This window comes from Myotis daubentonii, chromosome 1 (assembly GCF_963259705.1).
Source record: "Myotis daubentonii chromosome 1, mMyoDau2.1, whole genome shotgun sequence".
Taxonomy (NCBI): Eukaryota; Metazoa; Chordata; class Mammalia; order Chiroptera; family Vespertilionidae; genus Myotis; species Myotis daubentonii.
Window position 1 is genome coordinate 195207890 of NC_081840.1, and position 26152 is coordinate 195234041.

The 26152-nt window shown below is 37.5% G+C and overlaps 1 protein-coding gene across 19 annotated transcripts in view; it reads right to left on the reverse strand.

The window, feature by feature from the left end:
• Positions 1 to 26152, reverse strand: part of ADGRL3 (adhesion G protein-coupled receptor L3) — a 787514-nt gene that overhangs the window by 397441 nt on the left and 363921 nt on the right. For all 19 annotated transcript variants that reach the window (XM_059670118.1, XM_059670097.1, XM_059670081.1 and 16 more), the window contains one exon: positions 9960 to 10173. In XM_059670118.1, the coding sequence (XP_059526101.1) occupies positions 9960 to 10173 (214 nt within the window). The remainder of the gene's footprint in view (positions 1 to 9959; positions 10174 to 26152) is intronic.

Here is a 26152-nt window from a genome sequence, read left to right on the forward strand (position 1 = left end):
GGTGAAGTTCACCTTTACTGAAGTATTTGTATAGATAATTGTAGCCCAGTGAACTTCAAAATGCTAAAATAGAAAAATAAAACCTGATTTCATAGATTTTTTTTGTCTCAAAAAAATTTTATATCACAGAATTTTGAGTATTATTGTCAGAAAATGTATTCCAATGCAGAAAATAAATGCCAGATAATTTAATAAGCTTCATGCCATGTTCTCATTATCTGTATGTGAAAATGATAACCAACCACTAATACATATGTATGAGGATGAACACACAGGCACACACAGACACAGAAACACACATGTGTATTTTTCTTTCAGTATTAGTGACTGGCTCATATTTGTTTTCTAGGTCAGTCCCATTTATTAAAAACAGTACACATTTTAAACACAGCTCACAAAGCAATGGATCGGAGTAGTTATGATGGATTTTGGAGCTGGACTGTCTACCGGAGGTTAAAATCCCAGCTTTGCAAATCACTGTGTTACTTAACCATTCTTTAGTTTCCCATCAGTGAAGTAAGGATGACAGCAGTATCTACTTCACAGGAGTTAAAGAAGAATTAGATGAATTAATTTATGTAAAGTGCTTAGAACATTGTCTGGCTTATTGTTCTTGATAAATATTGCTAACATATGATTATACCTGGAAATATTTAGTAATACAAATCAGCTCTATTGTACCAATGTTTGTTTTCCCAAGAATCATTACAGTATTCAAAACACTTTATAAACATAATTGATCCAAATAAAAAAGGGGTTTAGAGGCTAGAGAGTTTCAAATTCACAATAATATTAAATTATTTCTATCAAAAAATTCAATAATAAAATTTGTGTATGGCTGTAATTGAATATTGATAAAACCTGAGCCAAATCAATCCAATATTTGGTTGAGTGTATGCATGAGAGGAAATGTTTCTTTTTGCACCATCATGATCATGACCAGAAGCAGTTTTTAACTATTCTTAAAACTTTATCATTTAATCACTCTCATTATACTAAACAGAGGCCCAAATCTCTCAAAAAAAATCATATGTTGGGTTAAAATAATCAGTAAGTAAATTCCTAAGTGCTTTAATGATCTCATTGGCACAATGAAAGTAATAATAAAATATATTTTCTTAGTGCTGTGGGGAGGATTAAATAAAACAGTGAAAGGTATATTCTTTACCAGAGTATATGACCAATGAAAAACACTTAACAGCCCAGCCAGTGTGGCTCAGTAGGTGAGCACTGACCTACGGACCAGGAGGTCACAGTTCGATTCCAGGTTAAGGCACATGCCTGGATTGCAGGCTGGATTCTCAGTGTGGTGCATGCAGGAGGCAGCTGATCGAAATGATGTTTAACAAGTATTATTAACAATAACAATTGAATATGTTCCCTATTTATTCAAGCACATAATATACTGGATATTAAAACCCCAGCTAATGGAAAACTGCCTAAATAGTCTGAAGGGAAGGAAAGGACAGTTTCCTGACAATGAAGCTAAGGCAGTGGTTCTCAACCTTTCTAATGCCGCGACCCTTTAATACAGTTCCTCATGTTGTGGTGATCCCCAATTTCATTGTTACAAATTGAACATAATTAAAGCATAGTGATTAATCACAAAACAATATGTAATTATATATGTGTTTTCCGATGGTCTTAGGCGACCCCTGTGAAAGGGTCGTTTGACCCACAAAGGGGTCGCGGCCCACAGGTTGAGAACCGCTGAGCTAAGGGGTTATATTGATCAGTTTGGTAAGCTTGGTTTCATGGCTCCATGAAATGTTCACCAACTGCACACACTCATGTAACCAGCCCCAGATCAAGGCACAAAACATCTGACAAGTCCTCTCTTCCCCCACCCAGCCCTGGTTCTCCTCAATCCTCCAAGGAAAACCGCCACCTGACTTCTAGTGTCAGAGATTCAAACCTGAGTTTTTAATATTTACTAGGGGTATAAAACAGGAAATCTTCACTTCTGCCATCATTTGACAAATCAGATCTGGCAATCCTGGGCATCTGTCCCTCCAAGCAGCAGCCTGCTGAGGTGGGTACCCCTGTCCCTTTGGGAGGGCGTGGCCTCTCCAGGCCCAACTGGCTCAATGCCTTTTGTCACCTTTCTAGCCTGCTGGTGGAAGAGTTTGCAACACTTGCTTTTTTCCATCTCTAGATGCCCATTTCAATGTGTCCTAACTTCCAAACCTCAAGCCTTTTTGTACAAGGTGGTGTTAGTAAATTAAAAAGGAAAAAAAATAACCTTACTCTTGTTTAACCAACACGTTGATTTATATAAAATGTGGATGTACTAGTACTTGAATCTTTTACTCGCTTTTCCTGATGTCCTAATAAAAGTAAATAAAGACCTTTCCTCTGTCCAAAATTATTGTAAGTGTCTTAAAAGAAGAAATGATAGAAAACAAAATCATAGACTTTGTACCTAAAGCTAGCAGGCATGTTTGTGCTATCATATCATAATTGAATAATTTCAGGTAAACGCCTTAAACTTCATGCAACTCAAGCTCCTCATCAGTAAAATGAAAAATGAAAGGCAATCGAAGTACTTTGAGACCTACTCATCTAATAGTCCCAGAAATATTTAAAATCATTGTATTGATAGAGAAACTGATGCATTTATTCAGTCAGCTAAACATTATACCGTATTTCCCTCCAGAGTCCAATGATATCCAACTAATCAGTGACATAATTTATGTTCATAATATACTTAGCTCTTTTCCATTTGGATTTAAGCTATACTCAAGATAATTATCTCAACTATTTTCATCCAATCTCCTCTAATTTCCAGAAACTGCTTATCTTTCCTTTCTCAGTAATATCTTATAAATATTTTTCACAAGATATCAAGTTCTACAGTCTGACCATGGAGTATAAAATAACTGGATGTGAGGAAATAACTAAGGCAATGCAGTAATTTACAGTTTCATTTGCTGTAAATGAAAACAAAAATCCTAATGTTTTATCAAATGTGAATGAACACACATTCCAGGTAAATCTATTGGACTAATTCTACTGGTATTTAAACCCCTTTTAGGTCAATTTTGCTTAGTTGATTTGGCAATGCATTTAACTAATGGGTAAGACTTAACCACCAACACTGATAAATTAATAAGAATTCAGAAGCTTTAAAGAATACCAATAAAAAGATGCCCCAAACTTCTCAAGCTCAGTCTTTACAATACTGACTTAAAAAAATAAAAATCAATGATCCTTTAAAATTAAAAAAAAATCCACTATACATACTTATAAATTTAGTTCCTCCAACATTTTTGCATTTAGAATAATATTATGGTAGGGCTCCCCTGTCCCTAATACCATTAATCTATACAGTACATATCATTGAAAAATAAGCTCATCTAAATTTCTGTTGTTTTAGTCATTTTATTTTTTAGTTTAATTAGGTTTTTATAATTTTATGAAAGATTAATCACATGAATGTCTGGAGAGAAAATTACTAATTTTCAGATTTCAATGGTCTAATTCTCCATAGGCACTGTATTAACAGAGACTCCTTACTATACAACATACAGATAGTCTGCTCTTAAAAATAATTCACTCATAGAAAAAGACTGGCTGAATTTATGACAAATAGAATGATAATTATGCAATGCAAAAATAATAACAAATTATAAATGACTAATTTTCAGCCAACAAGTAGAAATGAAGAAATGATTATATTTGTGAAAACATCAATTCTCCTACTCTGTCTCTTGACCTCTTTAGCTCTAAAATTAAGATTCCCTTGCCTTGGCTTCTGGGTAGTTCAGGTGGTTGGCACATCATCCATATACCAAAATGATGTGAGTTCAATTCCCGGTCAGGGCACATACCTAGGGTGCAGATTTGATCCCGTCAGGATACAACCCACAGATGTCACATCAATGTTTCTCTCTCGTTCTCTCTCTGCCCTCCCCTCCTTCCTCTCATTCTCTCCCTCAAATCAATAAAAACATAGCCTCCAGAGAGGATTAAAAAAATTAAGATTCCCAGAGAATATCCATTTATGTGAGTTATATCTATTGATTTCAACCATATCAAAAATTAAAACAGAAAAATAAAGTACATTGTTACTACCACCTTAATCCCAGCTAAAATACCAGTTTTACCCACCATTGCTTTTACACCACCAGTGCCTACAACTAACAATGAAAAAGCTAAAGAATAGGTCAATGTTGTTATGAAAATAGTTTTAACCTTCTGCTATTCCCAGAGAGCACTCAGGGATTCTAAGTTTCCATGAACTACAATTCAACAATAGTGGCACAAACTTCCTGTGGGCCATAAGAAAAAGCCAACACAATGCCCCTTAGCATTCACCCAAAGCTATTCTGAAATATTTGAATCATTTACTACATTTATAAATTTAGAATTACACACATGTAACAATTTCATTCAAAATTAAATTAATAGCTAGGAGGTCTAGGAAGCATTTTAGCAGGATATTATAGATATATTCTCAGAGTTGCAATGAGCCAAAATATTAGGAAAAAAGAAACAAATGCCTACTAGATAGGAACTCTCCTGTTCTTCCGTATTCTCTACATTCAGGCTTTGGGAATGAGAGTTATCTACCTTCCTTCATTTCCTACCCCCCTCCGCTTTTAAATAAACACGCATCCAACAGTAATCTTAAGGACCTGAGTTACAGACTATAGTTCCTATGCCTATTTGTTCTTTCCACTACAAAGAATATGGATTCAATGGAAAAGTTCCTGATTTGAGGAGTTGTTTTTGATCTGTTATGATTCATAAGAGAAATACAAGACATAGTGTAATCTGTCAAAGGAGCAAAGGGTAATCCCATTGAAAAAAACTCATGTATATACACAGTTTTTGCAGAACATTTACTCAGCTACATACATAAAAAAAATCTCTACCCATATGTCTTCTTCTACTACTATTGAAAACGTCTTAACTTCACCAGGAATGAATCCAACAGAAGCCAAGATCTTTGTAAGCTATAAAATCCCCTGCAGTGATACTGAAATTACTGCAATATAACTTTTTCAGAAATGTGAGAAACAATTCTCTCTCTTTTCTTTTGTGCATGTTCCTAATGTGACTGTGACACATGAAAATGTAGTATTGCTACAAGAAATTAAATCACTCATTTAAACAGAAAAAAGACTCTAATTTTATACATTTAACACCTGTACTTGATAGAAAACTTTAAAGATGGTATTTTTTAAATGTCTAGATCAGCCGTGGGCAAACTACGGCCCACGGGCCGGATCCGGCCCGTTTGAAATGAATAAAACTAAAAAAAAAAAAAAAAAAAAAAGACCGTACCCTTTTATGTAATGATGTTTACTTTGAATTTATATTAGTTCACACAAACACTCCATCCATGCTTTTGTTCCGGCCCTCCGGTCCAGTTTAAGAACCCATTGTGGCTCTCGAGTCAAAAGTTTGCCCACCCCTGGTCTAGATTCATGATTTTAGGTTCTAAGAGAATTTAAAATGCAGGCAACATACAGGGTGGGACAAGAGTAGGTTTACAGTTGTGATCCTGCAAAAAACGGAGTTTATTCTTGTATTATTATTTATTAATTATTGTATTACTTTATTATTTATTAATCACTGTATTGTATTATTGTATAAACAACTATTCTACTTTTGCCCCATCCTGTATTTACCTCCATGTCTCCAGAAATAAATACTAATATTTCTTTGATATTGTTCCTCTTGAAAAGCCCACTAAACTTAACTTTAAATATTCACTTTTTAGACTAAAAATAAGGCACTGGGGATAGACATATAAACAGAAGACAGATTAATCATTGCATGCGGTGGGAAAGGAGATGGAGTATAACAGTTGTGGACATGCAGTACTTACAGTGGTGATGGAAATACTGTAAAACTGATTTATGGTGATGACTGTAACAATTGGTAAATTTACTACAATTATCTTTATACACTTGCAATGGGTGAATTCGTGGTATATATAATTGGCTCAATGAAGTTATATAAAAAAGTGAATGCATTGAATGAGAAATGCCAGAAACACAAAAGCAGATATTATTTGAATCCATTTATTTAAATTATAAAATGGGCAAACTAATGTAGTGTTAAAAGTCAGAATAGGAACAATTCTTGGGGGATATAACAGGGCACAAGGTGGGGCATCTTCATCTGGTTTTTAGTTGGATGATCATGGTGAAAAGTCATTGAGTTGTACACTTACAATATGCACAAATTCACAATTTTCCTGATCTACTCATAAACATATTTGCATATGCATTCACAAAGGCCTTTTATATTTGAAAGCTATATTCCATTCTGTGTAAAGTTGTTATATAACATTTAAAATATGAGTCATCAAAAGATGGCATAAGGATGGCATCATATATGATATTCAAACATTCCACACCTTTGTCTAACTTATAAGAAGGACTTCAAAAAAGGGAATGATGGCATCAAGCTAGTTTATCATTGATTTATTAGGGTTTTTTGGGGAGGACTTGGGGCAATAGATAGGGGTGGGGGGTGGCCTCAAGCTGTAGCACATTTGGAAGACTCCTTAGAGAGACTACACAGATTAGGCGGAACACCAATGAGCTTGTGAAGCCAGGATGGAAAAGAATGATGAAGGGTGACTGAAGGGAGTCTGTTTCCTTGTATTCAGTTTCTGGTGTTAATCCACTTATGAATCTACTATCACTTTGGTCTCTTCAGGTTCCACTAATGCCTTCATCCTCTAAGGACCAGCTTAACACTTCCTTCCCAGGAACACCTATATCTCCACAAATATCTAGCTGAAAGAATGTTCCTGCTTTTTATTTTTTAACTCCTCAATAAATGTAAATGAGATAAAAATAAAATATTGAGAAAGTGATATAGCTGTTTGCATTTTATCGGCCAAAAAATCCTATAGTTTTTGAGGCAGGAACCATGTCTGACTTACTTATTCAGAGAACTCTAGAGTAACTGTCATGATGAAGTGTATATCATGGACTTTCAAGTGTTGTTGGAGTCAAAAATGGAAATGTTTCCATTAATACCCAAGATAACGTGAAACCTCAGCTGAGTTTAAAATGCAAAATTTCTGCAGTTACCATTACCAACGTCATTTTCAGATTCTAAAGTTATATGTACTATTTTTTAAACACGTTGAGGTGTGTAAACATAAAATAAAAATCAGTAAAGTTAAAAAAGCGTTTAAGCCCAGCCAGTGTTGCTCAGAGGTTGAGCGTCGACCCATGAAGCAAGGGGTTACCGCGTGGATTCCGGGTCAGGGCACATGCCCAGGTTTTTTGCTCCATCCTCCCTGGGGGTGTGCAAGAGGCAGCTGATTGATGTTTCTTTCTTATCGCTGTTGCTAACTCTCTATCCCTGTCCCTTCATCTCTCTCCAAAATCAATAAAGACATTTTTAAAAAAGAAGGTTTTTAAGTAACATGACAAAATTGGACAGCATTTCTTTTCATTTACACATAAAAAGTTCATTTTAGGTAAGATGAACAGAAAGTCTGGCCTCTAGAAGCCTACAATTTACTTTAGACAAGGCCACCATCTAAAATGTGACAAAATAGATTTATAAATGTTTAAATGCAATAAAGATGGATGCAGATGATCATGAGTCAGGTCAGAAGTTCTGTGAAGGATAAATAAATGTGTTCTGACAGTTTAACAAGTCTTCTAGTAGAATAATGGCGAAAGGCACAGCACAGGAAATTTGCAGGAGGTGCAGACAGAATAGCAGGAGAATACACTTGGATTGAGAACCGGAGGTGCATTCTGAAAGGCAGGGAGAAAACTGACTTTTCTGGAGCAGATATGAGATTGCATTTTTCTACTGGGGAGAAATGTGCCAATAAATTATCACATACTTTTCAATTCAAGTCCCCAATTTTTTCACATTTACTAACATGTTCGAATACAGTTGTATTTATGCATTTGTTCAATGTGTATGCAAATATCTGCATGGTGTAAAAATGTTTCATGTCTGTCCTTGCCTGCCACATCTGTCTAATTTATGAAGCAGAAAGAAGTTATGAAGCCATTTTAACAAGGTTATGCAAGGATACACAAATAATCTTTTATTAATAATCCTCCTACCTAGAGACATGCTTAGAAAATGTTTACACTCTGATATAGTATATTTCTAGTAGTTGAAATGAAAGAAAACAATAATTAATCTCTTAGAAAATGTTTTCCATTATGATTAGTTCAAATGCATTAAACTGCCCATATCATAATTAGTAATTATTTGCATTATTTAAAATTCTGTCATTGGTGTGGCTGTGAAAGTTCATTTTAAAGCAGCTTAAGTAGACATGGTGATTCTATCTCTTGGGAGCTTACAAGATGGAACCTGATTTCTTCTCTCCAAGAGTCAAAAGCATTTATTTTGAACAAGCCTAAATATAGCATATTTAATTGTCAAAATGCAAGTTTGGAACTTGCCTCCATGGAGAATTAACCACAGTTATTTTGGCTAAGTATACTTGAAAATCCACCAGGAGGCCTTCCACAAATGATTTACTGAAGGTGCTTAAAACAGTTTTACTCTGCAGGTTTGTCACTTTATAGATGCATCCCATAAAATTCAGTAATTCCAGAGGATTTTTTTGTGTGATAATTATAAGATTAAGGGCTTATTTGGGGAGCCATTAATAATATCAACGAAAGGATTAAACCAATTTCAATGAAAATCATATAAAGATCAAAGAGTTAAGAAGTTAATGTTTCTTCTACATTTTACATGAAAACCTAATCACAGAAAAGCACAATCTCCCCCTCAACCCACACCCCAAATGGATTCTAGCATTTGGTCATCTGACAGAAACAAATACAGCACCCATTTCTTACTACTCACGGAAAAGTACTCCTGAAAGACCACAACATAACATCTATCCGCAATGGAATGACTAGACTTATTTTAGGCATAACATTAGAGACTTTAACCATAGTTGGTATCTGTCAAATACGTAACAATGAGAGAGATACACAAGAAGAACCAAATGCAACCAAACTAATATCAAATAGTATCCCCAATTTTAAAATCTTATTTCTTATAAACACTCACTACTATATTTCAAGTATATCTCACATACTTTGACTATCAAAATCCTGGCATGTAATCCTCTTATTAATTGACACATCAGAAATTTATAAATATAAGGTATTGACTCTATTAGTTTATTAATCACATACAAACATATATAGAATTTTAAGTATATCCAAAAGACAAAAGGTTAAAATAAAACAGACTTTCTTAAGCACAATGAAGCAACTCATGAAACCTATTGTTTTTTGCTTTGATATTCCAATTTGTTCATTTTTACATATGCCATGATTTCTCCCATATATTAAGAAATCCTTAAATTACAGAAGAAATACCCAAAAAAGGAAATCATAATAAAAAAACATATTCACTAAATGAAAATAATTGATTATTTAAAAATTGATTACTTAATACTTAGCTCATTTATCAAGAAATTAATATAATGTAAGCCTTCTATAGTATGGATCTCTATTGACCAATCCCTTTCGAGTTGAAGATCATCTTTTTCTTATCCAGTGATGTTACATGGTACCTTAATTTATATTATTTTAATATGGTAACATTTTAGAAAGTTTAAATGTATTAAATGAATTAACCTGTCTACTAGTTATTAAGAGAATACTTTTTTCATTATTTCCAAGGCCAAATAATCTTTAATCAATATTCTTTTATTATACTGCATTTTGATTCATCAGTTCTAGAGAATGCACAGTAAACCATGGAACATAATTAATAATCTAATTTTTTTTTAATAATTTCCAAATGCGACCTGCAATCCTATTATCATCATTTCCGTGATATGGGGGATAGTTTGATATTGAAATAGTAGCTCAAATTATCCTAATATAACACAATAGTTTTATGTTCTTACTTGTGCTGAATATGTCACACAGATGCATGTTGAGAGTTTATATTAGCCTATAACAAAGAACAGAACATTAGAAGTATCGTACCTTTGAGACATAATCTTATAGGCATCTGGCAGATAGCATCGTATATTCTCCATCTGAGCAGGGTCAGAGTCACAGATTTTGTCATCAGTCCTCCCATAGTTGGCACTTTCAATCATGATGACATCTGTTCCCGGACAGCGGAGCTCTATGGGGTAGCTCTCACAGGAAAGCTCTCTGCGGACCACAGCCATCGGGATTGGGGCGCGGCTGAAAGCTATGGGAAGGAGGAGGAAAAAGGTTAAGTCCTCTTCATTACATATGAGAGAAAAGTATATGTGTTTGCTTTTCCAGTGTTTGGGGTAAACTAATACCAAGGAATGAAAGAGTTTGCAATTCATACTTTTAATTCAACTTTAGTAACTTCACAGGTATATTTTATTCTAACAATATTTTTTTTCTTAAAAACCTAATATTTCTTTTATCATAAAACAGCACTCTGGATTTTCTAAAACTTTGGCTGGTATGTGAAGTAAAGACTATATAGAAATTTCCAATCTGGCCCTAGCTGGTTTAGCTACGTGGATAGAGCTTCGGCCTGTGGAATAAAAGATCCTGGATTTGATTCCAGGTTGTGGGCAGGAGGTGGCCTATCAATGATTCTCTTTCATCATGGACTAGTGGCCCAGTTCACAAAATTTGTGCACGGGGGAGGGAGGCTGTCAGCCCAGCCTGCACCCTCTCCAATCTGGGACACCTTGGGGGATGTCCGACTGCCGGTTTAGGGATCAGGCCTAAACCAGCAGTCAGACATCCCTCTCGCAATCCAGGACCGCTGTCTCCTAACAGCTCACTTGCCTGCCTGCCTGTCTGAGCACCCCTAACCACTCTGCCTGCAGCCTGCTCACCCCCAACTGCCCCCTGCCAGCCTTCTCACCCCCAACTGCTCCCCCTTGCCGGCCTGATTGCCCCCAACTGGCCCCCCCTGCCAGCCTGCTGACCCTCCAACTGCCCCCTCTGCCGGCCTGCTCACCCCCAACTGGCTCCCCCTGCTGGCCTGTTCACCCCCCAACTGTCCTCCCTTCCTGGCCTGATCTCCCCTAATCACCTCTGCCTTGGCCCCACCACCATGGCCTTGTCCAGAAGGATGAATGGAAGGTCTCTCGGTCTAATTAGCATGTTACCCTTTCATTAGTATAGATGTTTCTCCCTCTCCCTCTCCCTTCCTCTCTGAAATCAATAAAAATATATTTAAAAATAAAAAGACATATTCAATTTGCTGAGTAAGAAACTCAGATAAACCTCAGGGGTATTGTGTGTGCATTTTGATCTTTTATAAAAACCATTACCAAAAATGTGTACTGTTCTTGAGTATATATATATATATATATATATATATATATATATATATATATACATATATATGTATACATATGTATATATACACATATATGTACATATATTAAAAGTAGTGTTTCAATTTCAAAACAATTATATAGTTTTAAGTAATAAAATAATCTGTATACTTTGTATGTTATAGAAATAATGAATACTTTTTATTTAAGAAAATGAGATGTATATAAAAAATTAAAAATTTCTTTAGCTCCCTCCCCACATCTTTTCCCAAATGTCAAAAGGCAACCAGTTAACAATGTGGTAAATTTCCTGTTATTCTGTCCCACAGAAAAACAAATAGACATTAGATGTTTCTTCCCATTCCTCTTTTTATTTTACTCAAGGAAATTTTACTATGATTGTATCACACTACACATATCATTTCATACTATTCTTTAACAATATATGATGGAAATGTCTTCATGTCTATATTGCATTCCTCCTGCTTAATGGCTGCATTATATATAAATATAAAACATTACTTCATTATCTTATGTTGATGGACATATAGGAATATCCCAGTTTTTGTATCATAAAGGTGCAAAGTAATATATTGTGTAACACGGCTATAATATTTTTGAAAAAATATAATTATCCAAATATATTTAATAATATCTTTCTACAAATAAAATTGCTAGATCAAATGGAAAATATATTTCAAGGTTAGAAAATATCAGCAACTAGATGTCCAAAATATTTAATAAAAATGCATACCCCCAATGGCAGTACTATTCTCTTTGAAACTACATAGTACCAATTTCTTTAAATGTTGCCAACGTGATAGATGAAGAATGATACAATATCCATATTTTTATTTTCATTATTTTATTTGTAAAATACAATATATTTTCACATGTTTATTGACCCTTCATATTTATTTTATTTCTGAATTTCCTGTTTACATTCATCCATAGTTAGCATTGTAAAATTTTTTTGTATAGCTAAAAAATTGAAAAAATCTGTTCTTCATATCTGTGGAAAATATATTTTTAGTTTCATGTTTGAATTTAGATGTTTGCGGAATATGTATATTTCGTTTTTATACAGCCAACTATCTTTTCATGTCAAGTTTTACAGTTTTGTACTCTAAGACTGTAAACATAATCAGTACATTACTGGAAGAAAGTCACATGTGTAATTGTAAAAATGTAACAAGTCTTTTAAAATGCATGTAAGTCAAGTTCTAAGTTGTTTACCAATCATCTAATGAGTTGATTTCCACATAAGAGAATTAATTTTTGAGATACTTATGTAATAGCTATAAATCTACACGGATAGTTTAACTCACAAATGTACACAAACATTAAAATATGTATTTAAATAAATACATGCAATTCTTTTGGTTGCTTTATTTATTCAGCATGAAATGTGAAAGGAGAAGAAGGGAAAAGTGAAACAAGGTAGTAAAAAAGAGCTGGGGCAGGGAAAGAGAAATTTTATTACAATAAATATTTTCACTTGAAACTTAGAATCTATTGATTTGGTTTGGAAAAACCATATCTATTATTTCAAAATTGAGAATTACATAATTTTTACTGTATTTTTATAACATTTTGTAAAAACTACAACTGCACCATAGGCCCTAAGTATAACTTGTGAGCAGGTCACTCAAAGTTCTTAAACTGTACTGCAGTCACTTCCACTCAGGTTGCCATTCACCTCTTGCTCCTTCTTTCTGTGTCTCTCTTCTAGCACATTCATACCATTGACCAAAGAGAGTCAACACAATTATCACTTTTAAACTGATTTAGAGTCAACACTTTGACAGGGTATTCTCACAATAAAGAAACACTGAATTTCTGAAATGAAATGAAATATCCTTAGTTTGTTTGCCTATTAATCAGAAATTAGATGATTGTTTAAACTTATAATTCTTTTAAATATTAAGAGGCTATTTTCAAGAATCAAAACATTTTCATTAATGTCTTTAGCATTTTAACTAATGGAATCATTGAATAATAACAATGTTCCAATTTGAGAATCCAGTTTCATTATTTTGGTCAGTTTAAATAGAATCAGAGATTTGTTTGTCTGTTTTGTATAAAAAGTATTTGAAAACAAATTTTCTAGAATATTTACAGTATATATTTGAGTATTTGCTAAACAATTTTCTTCTTAAATTGGTATAAAACATTTTAAAAATCATATTGAAACTGCTTCCAAGCATTGAACTGATCTGGCTATATTTTGTTTGCTGAAACTATCAAGTTAAAATAATTTAACAATGGTACAAAGGAAATCATATAGTCAAAGCATTTATCTGGCTATAAGTGGGCAATTTGGTAGATTAAACCTTGTCAATTTTTTCAAAACATATATACATAAACATAGATTTAATTTGGGTCTTAACTAACCAAAGTACAATTTAGAATTAGACACTAGACAGTTACAAAGTCAACTAGACTGTTGCAACCCAAATTTTCCATATATTAACTTTGGCCCTAGAAGAAGTGTTCAAAAGTTATGGATATGGCAAACTTTTACAAAGAACTGGAGTTGATTTCTCCATGCTTTCTACCATTTAACATATAATTGTATTTGTATCAGTAACCCAGTGATAAATTGCACTGCTACATGATGGATGCTTAGTTTAAAGGAATGTATTACTGGAAGCTATAAAACTATCTAATTATTTAAATTACTTTAAATTATATTACTAAATGCTTTATGCAGCAAGCAAATTTCAATGAAAACATTATGCTTAAGTTTTGTTTTGTTTTACCATTCAGTTATCATTGCTAACAGTGGGGAAACTTGTTTCTAAACAAAAAGACTGAAATGGAAAATGTCAACTATTCAAATGCAGGACAGTCAATGAAATAGTCCACTATCTGTGTAGTGGGGTCATGCTGCATTGGGCATTGAGAAATGGCAAGGAACAAGTAATCTGGGGCAAAGAAGGCATATTCTTGAGTTTCTTCCCATTTTCATCCCATGAGTGAATCTGGTATAACAATGCACAGAGTGTCACCTATTAAGTGTGTAATAAATATTAGCTGAATAAATTGAAGGAGGTTTGGATGTGAAATGTGCTAACCTTCTGGTAGAATGCTGCACTTACTACCTATGTCCATGGCCAAAAGGATCATGAAGAAAATGGAGCTGCTCTGCTAAAGTTGACCAGACCTCAGCAAGCATCCAAGTTCCATGTCAAACACATGCCTAAACAAAGTGCTTCTTAGCACGGATGAAACAAGAGAAACAGCTCCCTGTTCTTGCTCACTGATTACTAATAGGTGTTAAAAACATTTTCCTACAGTGACCATAAGGAGAAAACAAAGGTACTTTTGAAAACTTTAGAATGAAAAGGAAACCGATCTGGTTCCCCATGAGAGAAAAGCATTTAAACTACTTGTAAGTCAAGACTAATTATTTTAAAGGAGTTTCTTAATTATGGAGAGGGACACTTACATATCTAGAAGTTGACTACTTTGTACTTATTGTCAATGCCTTCTAAAAATACCTCATTACTTAAATGCTGCCAAAAAAGTAAATATGCCTAGTTTTAAGACTGAGCAGAGCCTATAACATAATTTTCTTAAATATGTGTATTTCTCTGTGCCATTTTACATGCCAACACATTTATATAAGTCTTTTAAAATGTGCTCTGAAAATCTAGTCCAAAATATTTGGCAGTAAAAATAACATTGCCCCAATGAAATATCAACCTATCATCTACTTTCTTTAAAAGTACATCTGCTACCAGTAATCTTCTAATACACTGAATTTCAACAAGTCTAATTCAACAAAAAATACATATTAGTTAAATTATATTTTAGGATTTAATAAAGTATGACACAGTGACAATTAAAACTGAAAAGCAATTCTGTTCTGAGGTTAAAAAACAAGAAATTTAGAAATTATGAAAGTACAGAGGATTTAAAAGTTCTATTGAATAGAATGGCATAAGAATAATTATTGCTCAGCTATCCTTTTGACTTATGAAGCTTCAGCATGAGAGTAACATTAATTATTCTTTTTGAAGATACACACACAAAGTGGTGGCCTTCAAGTGAAATTGTTCACACAGACAATTTTGCTTAAAAAACGTTGCAAGTGTCTGAATAAATGAATTCATACCTACTTGTTACAACTTCTCAACATTTAATAGAATTATACTCCACACTGTATTCCAATTATACTCACGAGGAATACAATTTCTAAACTGGTTTCAAATTTAACATATCACAATTATCCCCATGTTTTTCTAAATGTCAAAAACTCCAAACTGGCTGTTTAAAATGTTCTTAAGAATAAAAATTATAATTTCAAGATAAATAAGAATCCAGTAAAAACAATTACACAATTCAAAAGAAACTGAAAAGATATGCCAATTTAATGCATACTAATCACCTACAATATGGCTGCTAGGAGATATTAAACATAAGACGTGGACATTGTTTCCATTCTTGCTCCACATTGGGCATTATCTCAGGCCTAGGACCAGAATGGGGTTCCAGAATTGGGGGAAGGATCTTCAGAGTCATCACATAGAATCAAGAAAGTAATAAAAACTAATGTGTGATGGTTAATATTGCTTGTCAACTTGATGGGACTAAGAGTTGCCCCATAGCTGGTAACACATTATTTCTCGCTATGTCTGTGGGGCATCTCTGAAATGGTTAGCATTTGCTTCAGGAGACTAGTAAATTTGGGTGGGCATCATCCAAACTGTTGAGGGACAAAATAGGACAAAAGAGCAGAGAAAGTGTAAATTTGCTCTCTGCCTCAGCTGGGATACCCATCTTCTCCTGCCTTCAGACATTGGTCCTCCCGTTTCTTAGGCCTTTGACCTCAGACTGGGACTTAAACCATTGGCACCCCTGGTTCTAGGCCTTCAGGTTTGGACTGGAACAACCGCACTGGCACTCCTGTGTCTCTGACTTGCAGACAGAAAGTTGTGGGGTTTCTCAGCCTCCATAACTGTATATAACAATCCCTATAATAACTATCTATACTACACACACACACACACACACACACACACACACACACACACGTACACATACTTGTGACACGTGAAATATGACAGTTTTAGAATTTTATCTCTCATGAATATAATTGGAAAACAATCAGGTGAAACCTGACTAAAAATGTGTTTGGCAAAGTCCCAAAAGCCAAGAGATGGTATCCATAATTACTGAAACCAAAAAGATTACAGGACAATGACAAGATCACCTGGGTGAAAGTGCCGAGCTGGGGAGAGCAGGTGAGCATCTAACCCTCCAAAATATCTCCATGGGACTCTAGAAGCTTGAAGTTGGAGAGAGAATGCCCACACCTATGCAAGGTTTTAAAGTATCATAAAGCACAATGAATTAGGTGGAACAGATTAAAGAGTAATGAAGTGACACACATGTGTTTGGGTGCTCAATAAAGATTTCTTGAAGGAAGCAAACTTGAACTGGCCTTTAAAAATAAAACAATATGAGAATATAGTAGAGGAGACAAAATAATCCAGGCAGAAATTCAGAACAAAGAAGGATATACTGAGAATCCTGAGTGAGGATCTTGAAGAGCTATCTGCATTCACATGTTCATTACAGCATTATCATCAATAATCAAGACATGGAAACAAACTAAGTGTCTATCAATGGATAAGTGGATAGAGAAGATGGGGTACATACAGTGTGGGACAAAAGCAGGTTTACAGTTGTGGAGTATGTGAAACACAGAGGTTATTCTTATATTATTATTTATTAACTAGAGGCCCGGTGCACAAAAATTTGTGCACTCATGGGGAGAAGGGGGTTCCTCAGCCCAGCCTGTGCCCTCTCGCAGTCTGGGACCCCTCGGGAGATAATGACCTGCTGGCTTAGGCCTGCTCCCGGGTAGCAGAGGGCAGGCCCAATCCCTAGGTGCAGCCCCTGGTCGGGCTCAGAGCAGGGCCGATTGGGGAGTTGGGGCGCCGCCCCCTGTCAGGCACAGAGCAGGGCGGATCAGGAGGTTGCGATGCCACCCCTAGTCACACTCAGGGTAGGGCCGATTGGGGGGTTGGGGCGCTGCCCCCTGTCACCCACAGAGCAGGAGCTCCCCCCAGTCACACACAGAGCAGGGCGGATCAGGGGGTTGGGGCACCGCCACTGTCACACTCAGGGCAGGGCCGATGGGGAGGTTATGGCTCTACCCCATCACACAGAGAGCAGGGCCCGTGGGGGAGGGGGGTTGGGGTGCCACCCTCTATCACCCACAGAGCAGGGCCGATCAGGGGGTTGGGGAGCTCCCCCCTATCAGGCACAGAGCTGGGCCGATAAGGGGGTTGGGGCACCTTCCCCTGTCACGAACAGATCAGGGCGGATAGGGAGGTTGTGGCCCCGCCCCCTGTTAGACACAGAGCCGCAGGGCAATCAGGGGTTTGGTCGCTGCCCCCTATCTCACTGATCCCGGTGCCGGGAGGCCTCGTGGCTCCGCTGATCTCGGTGCTGGGAGGCCTCGCTGCTCTGCTGATTCCGGTGCTGGGAGGCATAATATCCTTTTACTATATAGGATAGAGGCCCGGTGCACGGGTGGGGGCCGGCTGGTTTGCCCTGAAGGGTGTCCTGGATTAGGGTGGGGATCCCCACTAGGGTGCCTGGCCAGCCTGGATGAGAGGATGATGGCTGTTTGCAGCTGGTCACACCCCCTACAGGGTGGGGGTCCCCACTGGGGTGCCTGGCCAGTCTGGGTGAGGGGCCGAGGGCTGTTTTCAGGCTGGCGGGTGACTGAAGCTCCCAACCTGTCCTTTTTTTCTTTTTTTTTTTATTCTGGGCCAGCTTTAGCTCTGAGGCTTGGCTTGGCTCCAGCTCTGGGGCCTCGGGTGCTGAAAGCAGGTATCTGGTTCGTTTGGGTTGTATAATTGTAACACTGTTGCAGTCCTGCTCACTCAAGCTCTGAGATCCTGGCTGGCTGAAAACAGGGATCTGCGTTTGTTCTATAATTGAAACAATGTTGCAGTCCTTCTGGCTGAGGCCCGGCTGGCTGAAAGCACGTTTCTGGGATTTTGTTTAGCTTCTATATTTGTAGCAATGTTTCTTAAACTGCAAGCTCAGAGGCCGGCAAGGCAGGGGGGGAACGTTGGTTTCCTCCATCACTGAAGCAAGCAAGCCTCCTGTTCGCTTCAAGCTGCCTGGCTGTCGGCCACCATCTTGGTTGTCAGTTAATTTGCATATAGCCCTGATTAGCCAATGGGAAGGGTAGCGGAGGTATGGCTAATTACCATGTTTCTCTATTATTAGATAAGATTATTATATTATTTTTTCTATACTAACAACTGTAAACCTACTTTTGTCCAATCCTGAATATACAATGGGATGTTATTTAGTCATGTGGAGAGGTGGGGAGAATATGTCATTTGTGACAACATGGATGAATCTTAAAAGCATTATAAGTGAAATAAGTCAGATAGAGAAAAGACAAATACTGCATGATATCACTTATATATGGAATTTTAAAAAGCCAAACTCACAGAAACAGAGAGTAGAATAGTAGCCACTAGGGGAAGGACTTTGAGGTAAATGTGGAGATATTGGTCAAAGGATACAAACATTCAATTAAAAGACAACTAAATTCTGGGGATTTTACGTACATCATGGTGATTATAGTTAAGAATACTGGCCCATATGATGTGGCTCAGTGGTTGAGCATAGGAGCATGAACCAGGAGGTCAAGGTTCAATTTGTGGTCAGGGCACTTGCCTGGGTTTCAGGCTCAATACCCAATGGGTTCAGGAGGCAGCTGATCAATGAATCTCTCTCTCATCATTGATGGTTCTCCCTTTCCCTTCCTCTCTCTGAAATCAATAAAAAAGATATATTTTTAAAAGAATACGGTATTATATAGTTGAAAGTAGCTAGGAGAGATCTTAAATGTTCTCAGCATACAAAAAAAAAGGCAGCCATGTGAAGTGATGAAGGTATTAACTAACCCTTCTGTGGTTATCATTTCAAAATATGCTTTTCAAATCAACATGCTGTACACCTTACATTTATACAAAATAATTAAATCTCAATACAGCTGGAGATATATATATATATATCTCCTATCTAATAAAAGGGTAGTATGCAAATTAACCATCACTCCATCACAAAGATGGCGGCACCCATAGCCACAAGATTGCGGCACCCAGTTCTCCCAGACCCACCAGAGTTCCCCAGTCCCAGGGGGGCGGCTGCTGAGAGCAGGCAGCGTGAGCGGCCTGACGGAATGCTTGCTTCCTCGCTGTTGTGAGGAGACAAGCATTCCACCCCAGTCGCGGCAGGCCTTTGGGCAGCGGGCCTGAAGCGGCCGTGGGGGGGTGAGGGAGACGCTTGTGTTGTCGCCCTGGTGACAAGGCAAGTGTTCCGTGCCCGGCCGCAGAGGGCGTCTGGCCAGGCAGGGTGTGGAATGTTTGTGTCGTTGCAGGCTGAGCTGAGGGACCCCCCCCCCCATGCACTAATTTCATGCCTTAGATATAGATATAGATATAGATATAGATATAGATATAGATATGGAGGTATATATATATATATATATATTCTTGCAGGAAGATTCCTGCAAGAATAGGGCTTTCTCGGGCCTATTGCTGCAAGCATAGGGCTTCCTGAGACCAGATCGAAGCAGAGAAGGGAGCAAAGCCCGCCAAAACGGGCTTCGCTCCCTTCTCTACTGCCTCACTCCCTCCATTCGCCGCTTCACCCTCGGCTCCCTCCCTTCTCTGCCACCTGGGCTCTCTCCCTTCTCCGCCACTTTGCTCCCTTGCCAGGTCACGGATCCAAGGCCCGGATCGCCCAGGCAGCATCAGGCGCTACCAGACCCGCCTCGCCGGATCAGGGATCCAGGGCCCAGGTCCAGCAGGCAGTATTGTGCGCTGCCGGCCCCGCCTGCAGTATGCAAATTAGCTGCCATCTTTGCTGGCGGTTAATTTGCATATCATACTGATTAGCCTATGGGAGACTTAGGGAAGGTACAGTCAATTACCATGTTTGTCTATTATTAGATAGGAGATACACATACACACACACACACACACACATATCAGGAGCAGAGGAGACAGAACTAAACAGTAGTCAGATGGAGAGGAATCCTCAAAATCAGATTAAGAATATAGCCTCAACTATATAGGACAGTGGAAGGTAACATTATAACCTACCATAATAAAATATTTATAACATTAATTTTTAAAAGCATTAGCCAGTAGATTATTCAATCAGATTAGAGTGAAAGATAACAGAGTCTGGGAATTATTCAGGAAGACATTGCGATAAGCTATTTAGGGTGATATGACCATGATAATTGCTAACATTTATCAAGCACTTCCCATGGTGCTGGTGCTTGAAAAGTATTATTTTGTTTTCAACTCTGAACAATAACAGCTTGGCAGTATTTTCATCCCCATTTCAATATACCAGGAAACTGGAGCATAGCCGAAAATGGTAAGAATGGGAGGCTTGAACAAGAAAGTCATACAGGTGAGAGGTAAGAGGCAAAGATGCTCCTTTTGCATCACACGGAGAAAACAAAGAGGGGACTTAATTCAGGAAATGCATGAGAAATTACCAGAAAAAATCACACAAAGTATCAATGATCTTAAAGTTCAGTGAAATGGAGTCTAATTCCTGAATATGAAATGTTAACGGAAACTTACTTTGTCTGACAAGGGATATTTTTAAGAGCACAAAACATAACATACTATTACTATTTTTAGAATTTTAAGGATACTTTTAAACACATTGATATTATGCCAGAAAAATTGATATGAAGATTGTCTTTGTGTGAAAATCTACTGCATTAAGGTGTAAAATCATGGCATTAATTTTAACATGTGACATTAATTGTCAACTGTAGTCATCTACTTTTCTTACAGTATATAAATATATTTTTTTCTTTATTGCAAATCAAATTTAAAATTTGTTCTTCTTATTGTGAAACCAAGAAAATCAGCAGTCATGCAGATTTTAACAGAAGAGACATACTAGAAATTTAATGAAGGATAAATATAAGTTTTGAATAAAAACCTATGTTCATATTCATTCTCTCTCATACATGCACACGCACGCACACACACACACAATTAATTAGAAAGAATAAAGAGCTTTCAGCAGCCTATATAACAGTATTTTTGTTTTGTTTTAGCCATAAGCAAAGTAATGCTATGGCAATTCTTTTCTAATTCAGCAGCATACATTTTCTATAGAAGAGAGAAACCTTGTAAAAATAATATCTGGGTTACACCTTCAACACTGAAAAACATACACAACAGTGAACCCTTTACCCACAAGATTTAAAACAGTTCATATATCCAATGAGTGTTAAACTGTGTCTATATAATCCACCTGTGATTAGAATGATAAGCCTAAGCATAAGGAGGCTGACCAAGTCTGTATTTCCACATTGTTAGGTTTCTAACCTCAGTTTTCTCTGGCCTGTTTATAGCAGCTAGAAGTTAGCATTCATCCCACTAGAATATATCTGTTAGAAATAATGTTGTAAGTTGAATATGCTGCTTAAAAAATGAAATGCTTAGTCTTTACTTTATTCCCAGTGGAAATATTCAATAGCAATAAATTCAAACAAATAAATTTTCATTAAGAAGTTGACTAGAAGAATCCATAGGCAGCAAAATAGCAGACATATGTTGTAGCAATATCTGTACAGATACAGCTCCTAGGGCAATGGAAACTAAGGTGAAAATAAACAAATGGGACTACATCAAAATAAGTAGCTTTTGCACAGCAAAAGAAACCACCAACAAAAGAAGAGAGCCCACTGCATGCATGGGAGAACATATTTACCAGTGTTATATCCCATAAAGGTTTATTTAGACTCCAAATTTCATAGGGACCTCATACAACTTAACAAAAGGAAGATAAACAATCCAATCAAAAACTGGGCAAAGGACCTAAATAGACACTTTTCAAAAAAGGACATAAGAAAGGCCAAGAGATATATGAAAACATGCTCAAAGTCACTAATCATCAGAGAGATATACATCAAAATGACAATGAGGTACCATCTCACACCTGTCAGAATGGCTATCATCAACAAATCAAAAAATGACAAATGCTGGTGAGGATGTGGAGAAAAAGGAACCCTCTTGCACTGCTGGTGGAATGCAGACTGGTGCAGCCACTGTGGAGAACAATATGGAGTTTCCTCAAAAATTAAAAATGGAACTCCCATTTGACCCAGTGATCTCACTTCTAGGACCCAATAAATCAGAAACACCAGTCAGAAAGGATGTATGCACCCCTATGTTCATAGCAGCACAATTTACTATAGCTAAGATTTGGAAACAGACTAAGAGCCATCAGCAGATGAGTGGATTAAAAAACTGTGGTACATCTACATAATTGAATAATACGTTGCTATGAAAAAAAGGAACTCATACCATTTGCAACAGCATGGATGGACCTGGAGAGCATTATGCTAAGCAAAATAAGCCAGTTGGAGAAAGATAAATATCACATGACCTCACTTATCTGTGGAATATAATGAACAACATAAACTGATAAACAAAAGTAGATATAGAGACAGAGAAGCATCAAACAGACCACCCAAACTCAGAGGAAAGGCTGGGGATGGGGTGGTAAGAGATCAATCAAAGGACTTGTATGCATGCACAAAAGCATGACCATGGACACAAACAGTAGGGGGGTGAGGGCATGTGCTGGGGGAATGGCTGAGGAAAAGAAGTCTATAAGGGGAAAAAGGAGGTATATGTAATACTTTAAACAATAAAAATATAAATTAAAAAACACAAAGAATTTTACTAACACTAAATACTAAATGTAAATCCTAGCTTTAGAGACAGTGCATCTCACCCTGCCAAGCATGGCTCAGTTGTTAAGAGTATTGGCCTCAGCCCTGAAGGCTTGTAGGATTGATTCCCAGTCAAGGGCACATACCTGGCTTACAGGTTGTATCCTGGTCAGGTAGGGGTGCATGAGGGAGGCAATCAATCAATATGTCTATCTCACTTAAATGTTTCTCTCTCTCTCTCTCTCTCTCTCTCTCTCTCTCTCTCTCCCTCCCTCCCTCCCTCCGTCCCTCTCTCCCTCCTTCCATCCCTCTCCCTCCACCCCTCTCTCTCTTCCACTATCTCTAAAAGTCAATGGAAAAAAATAGCTTCAGGTGAGAATTAACAAAAAGTAAATAATAAATAAATGCATACATAATAAATAAATAAATAAATAAATAAATAAATAAATAAATAACAGTGAATATTCAGTAATGTTGGTAAATGAGGAATGTATTAGCCAAGCAAATATCACATGACATAAAATCCAGATATTTGCCAAATGCTCAAAATGTGGAACAAAAAAGAATGGACAGCTAATTGTGTGGTTTTTAAATAAACACTAATGACATTCTCCAAAGCAAAAAAAAAATCAGAATGACAAAAATCTAGCCAAAATGAAACTATAAATCCTAGTGGGGAAAACAGTACACATTGGATAATTCTGGACACTGAATATGTTTTGACTGAAAGTGAAATCTGTTGGGCTAGACAGAAATGAACTCTCACCTCTCCCCACCTTTGAGTGGAAGCCTCTAAAAATTCTAAACGTTTTTAAAATTTATTGATTGGAGAGAGGGGGGAAGAGAGAGAGAGAGAGAGGGAGTGAAACATGGAAGAAACATGGATTTGCTGATCCATTTATTTATGCATTCGTTTGGTTGTTTCTTGTATGTGCCTTGATTAGCGGAGTTACTCTAATCAAATGAGCTACCAGACCAGGGCTAAAATGAACAGATTTTTATCTTCTCTCTAACAGCAATTGAAACAACAGAAATATTCCGAAGGGAGAAAAGCAGGTCACAAACTTTAAGTTTCTAAAGTCTTATGAACTAACTTCCAAAATAATATATATTTTTTAAATCACAGGAGAAAGGTGATAAAGTCTATCCCAAAGATTATTTAAATATGTAGAAAAATAATCATGACATAGAACACATACAGCCCTCAAGGATACTTGTTATATTCAACCACAAAATATACTACTGAGGTTAGTAAAACATTGTCTTACTAAAATAAAAATTAATAGAAAGTATCTATATAATAAAAATTCATGGTTGCACTGTAAGTTTTTTGAGATAGATTAAAATAAAAGTTCCAAATATCCAACTGAATGTCTCCTCCAATCGTTACAAAAATAAATTGTGAAATAAAAACTAATTTTCAAAGTGCTGGTTGAGAAATACAAACTCTGACATGCCTGAACGATCAATATCGATCATTCCCATCAGTGATTAAGTTCATTTACTCATTTAACAAAAATACAAATTGAGCTCTAGCTGGTTTGGCTTAGTGGATAGAATGTCGGCCCGTGGACTGAAGGGCCCCAGGTTTGATTCCAGTGAAGGGCACATGCCCAGGTTGTGGGCTCGATCCCCAGTGAGGGGAGTGCTGAAGGCAGCCAATCACTGATTCTCTCTCATCATTGATGTTTCTATCTCTCTCTCTCCCCCTCTCCTTCCTCTCTGAAATAAATAAAAGTTTAAAATAAACTATATATATATATACTAGATATGAAAAGCTCTTTTGTGGTTTTTAAGGATGAAATAGGTTAATGAACTTCAAAGTTTCTCACAGTGTCTGCAACATACTATGATTATCCTTTCCAAGTTCTACATTATATACATATCTTAACATATCTGAAATTGGATGCATCATAATAATCTATAGTCTATCAATTTAAATGGCAACATGCTTTTTTCCTCAATGGTACATAAAATTGTGTTCTATCAACACTAATAAAAGAGAAAAATGGTAATTGGCGTACGACAATACCCTTTTCATTGGCTAATCAGGGCTATATGCAAATTAACTGCCAAGATTGGCAGTTAACTGACAACTAAGATTGGCAGTTAACTGACAACAAGATGGCGGTTAATTTGCATACGTAGGCACAATGCAGGGAGGCGAAAGGGAAAGCAGGAAGAAGCCCCCTGCCACTGACAGTGATCGGAAACCCAGGGGGGAGCTAAGAGCTGTGGGGCAGGGCAAAGGCGGCCCTGGGGCTGCCTTTGCCCTGCCCCCCAGCCATGATCGGAGAATCAGGTGCCTTTTCCGCCCTGGCCAGTGATAGCAGGAAGTAGGGGTGGAGCCAGCGATGGGAGCTGGGCATGGTCAAAGCTGGCAGTCCCGGGAGCTAGGGGCCCCTTGCCTGGGCCTAAAGCAAAGCCCACGATCGCGGGGCCGCTGCAGCTGTGGGTCCCCGCTGCCCGGGCCGGATGCCTCAGCCAGAGGCGTCAGGCCTGGGCAAGGGGCCGATCCTGCGATTGGAGGGTGATGGGGGTCAACGCCTGAGGACTCCCAGTATGTGAGAGGGGGCAGGCTGGGCTGAGGGACACTCCCCCCCGCCACCCAGTGCACGAATTTTGTGCACCGGGCCCCTAGTCCTATCTAATAAAAGAGAAACATGGTAATTAGCCTTACCTCCGCTACCCTTACCATTGGCTAATCAGGGTGATATGCAAATTAACTGCCAGCCAAGATGGCGGCCGGCTGCCAGGCAGCTTGAAGCGAACATGAGGCTTGCTTGCTTCAGTGACGGAGGACTCCAAAGTTCCCCGCCTGCCTTGCTGGCCTCTGAGCTTGCAGTTTGAAACATTGTAACAAATATAAAAGCTAAACAAAACCCCAGAAACCTGCTTTCAGCCCGACGGGATCTCAGAGCTGGAGTTATACATTGTTTCGATTGTAGAACCCAAACGAACCAGATACCTGCTTTCAGCAGCAGAGGCCTCAGAGCTGGAGCCAGAGCTAAACCTGGCTCTGAATAAAATAAGAAAAGAAAAAAAGGAGCAGTTGGGAGCTTCAGTCACCCGCCTGCCAGAAAACAGCCCTCAGCCCCTCATCCAGACGGGCCAGGCACTCCAGTGGGGACCCCCACCCTGAAGGG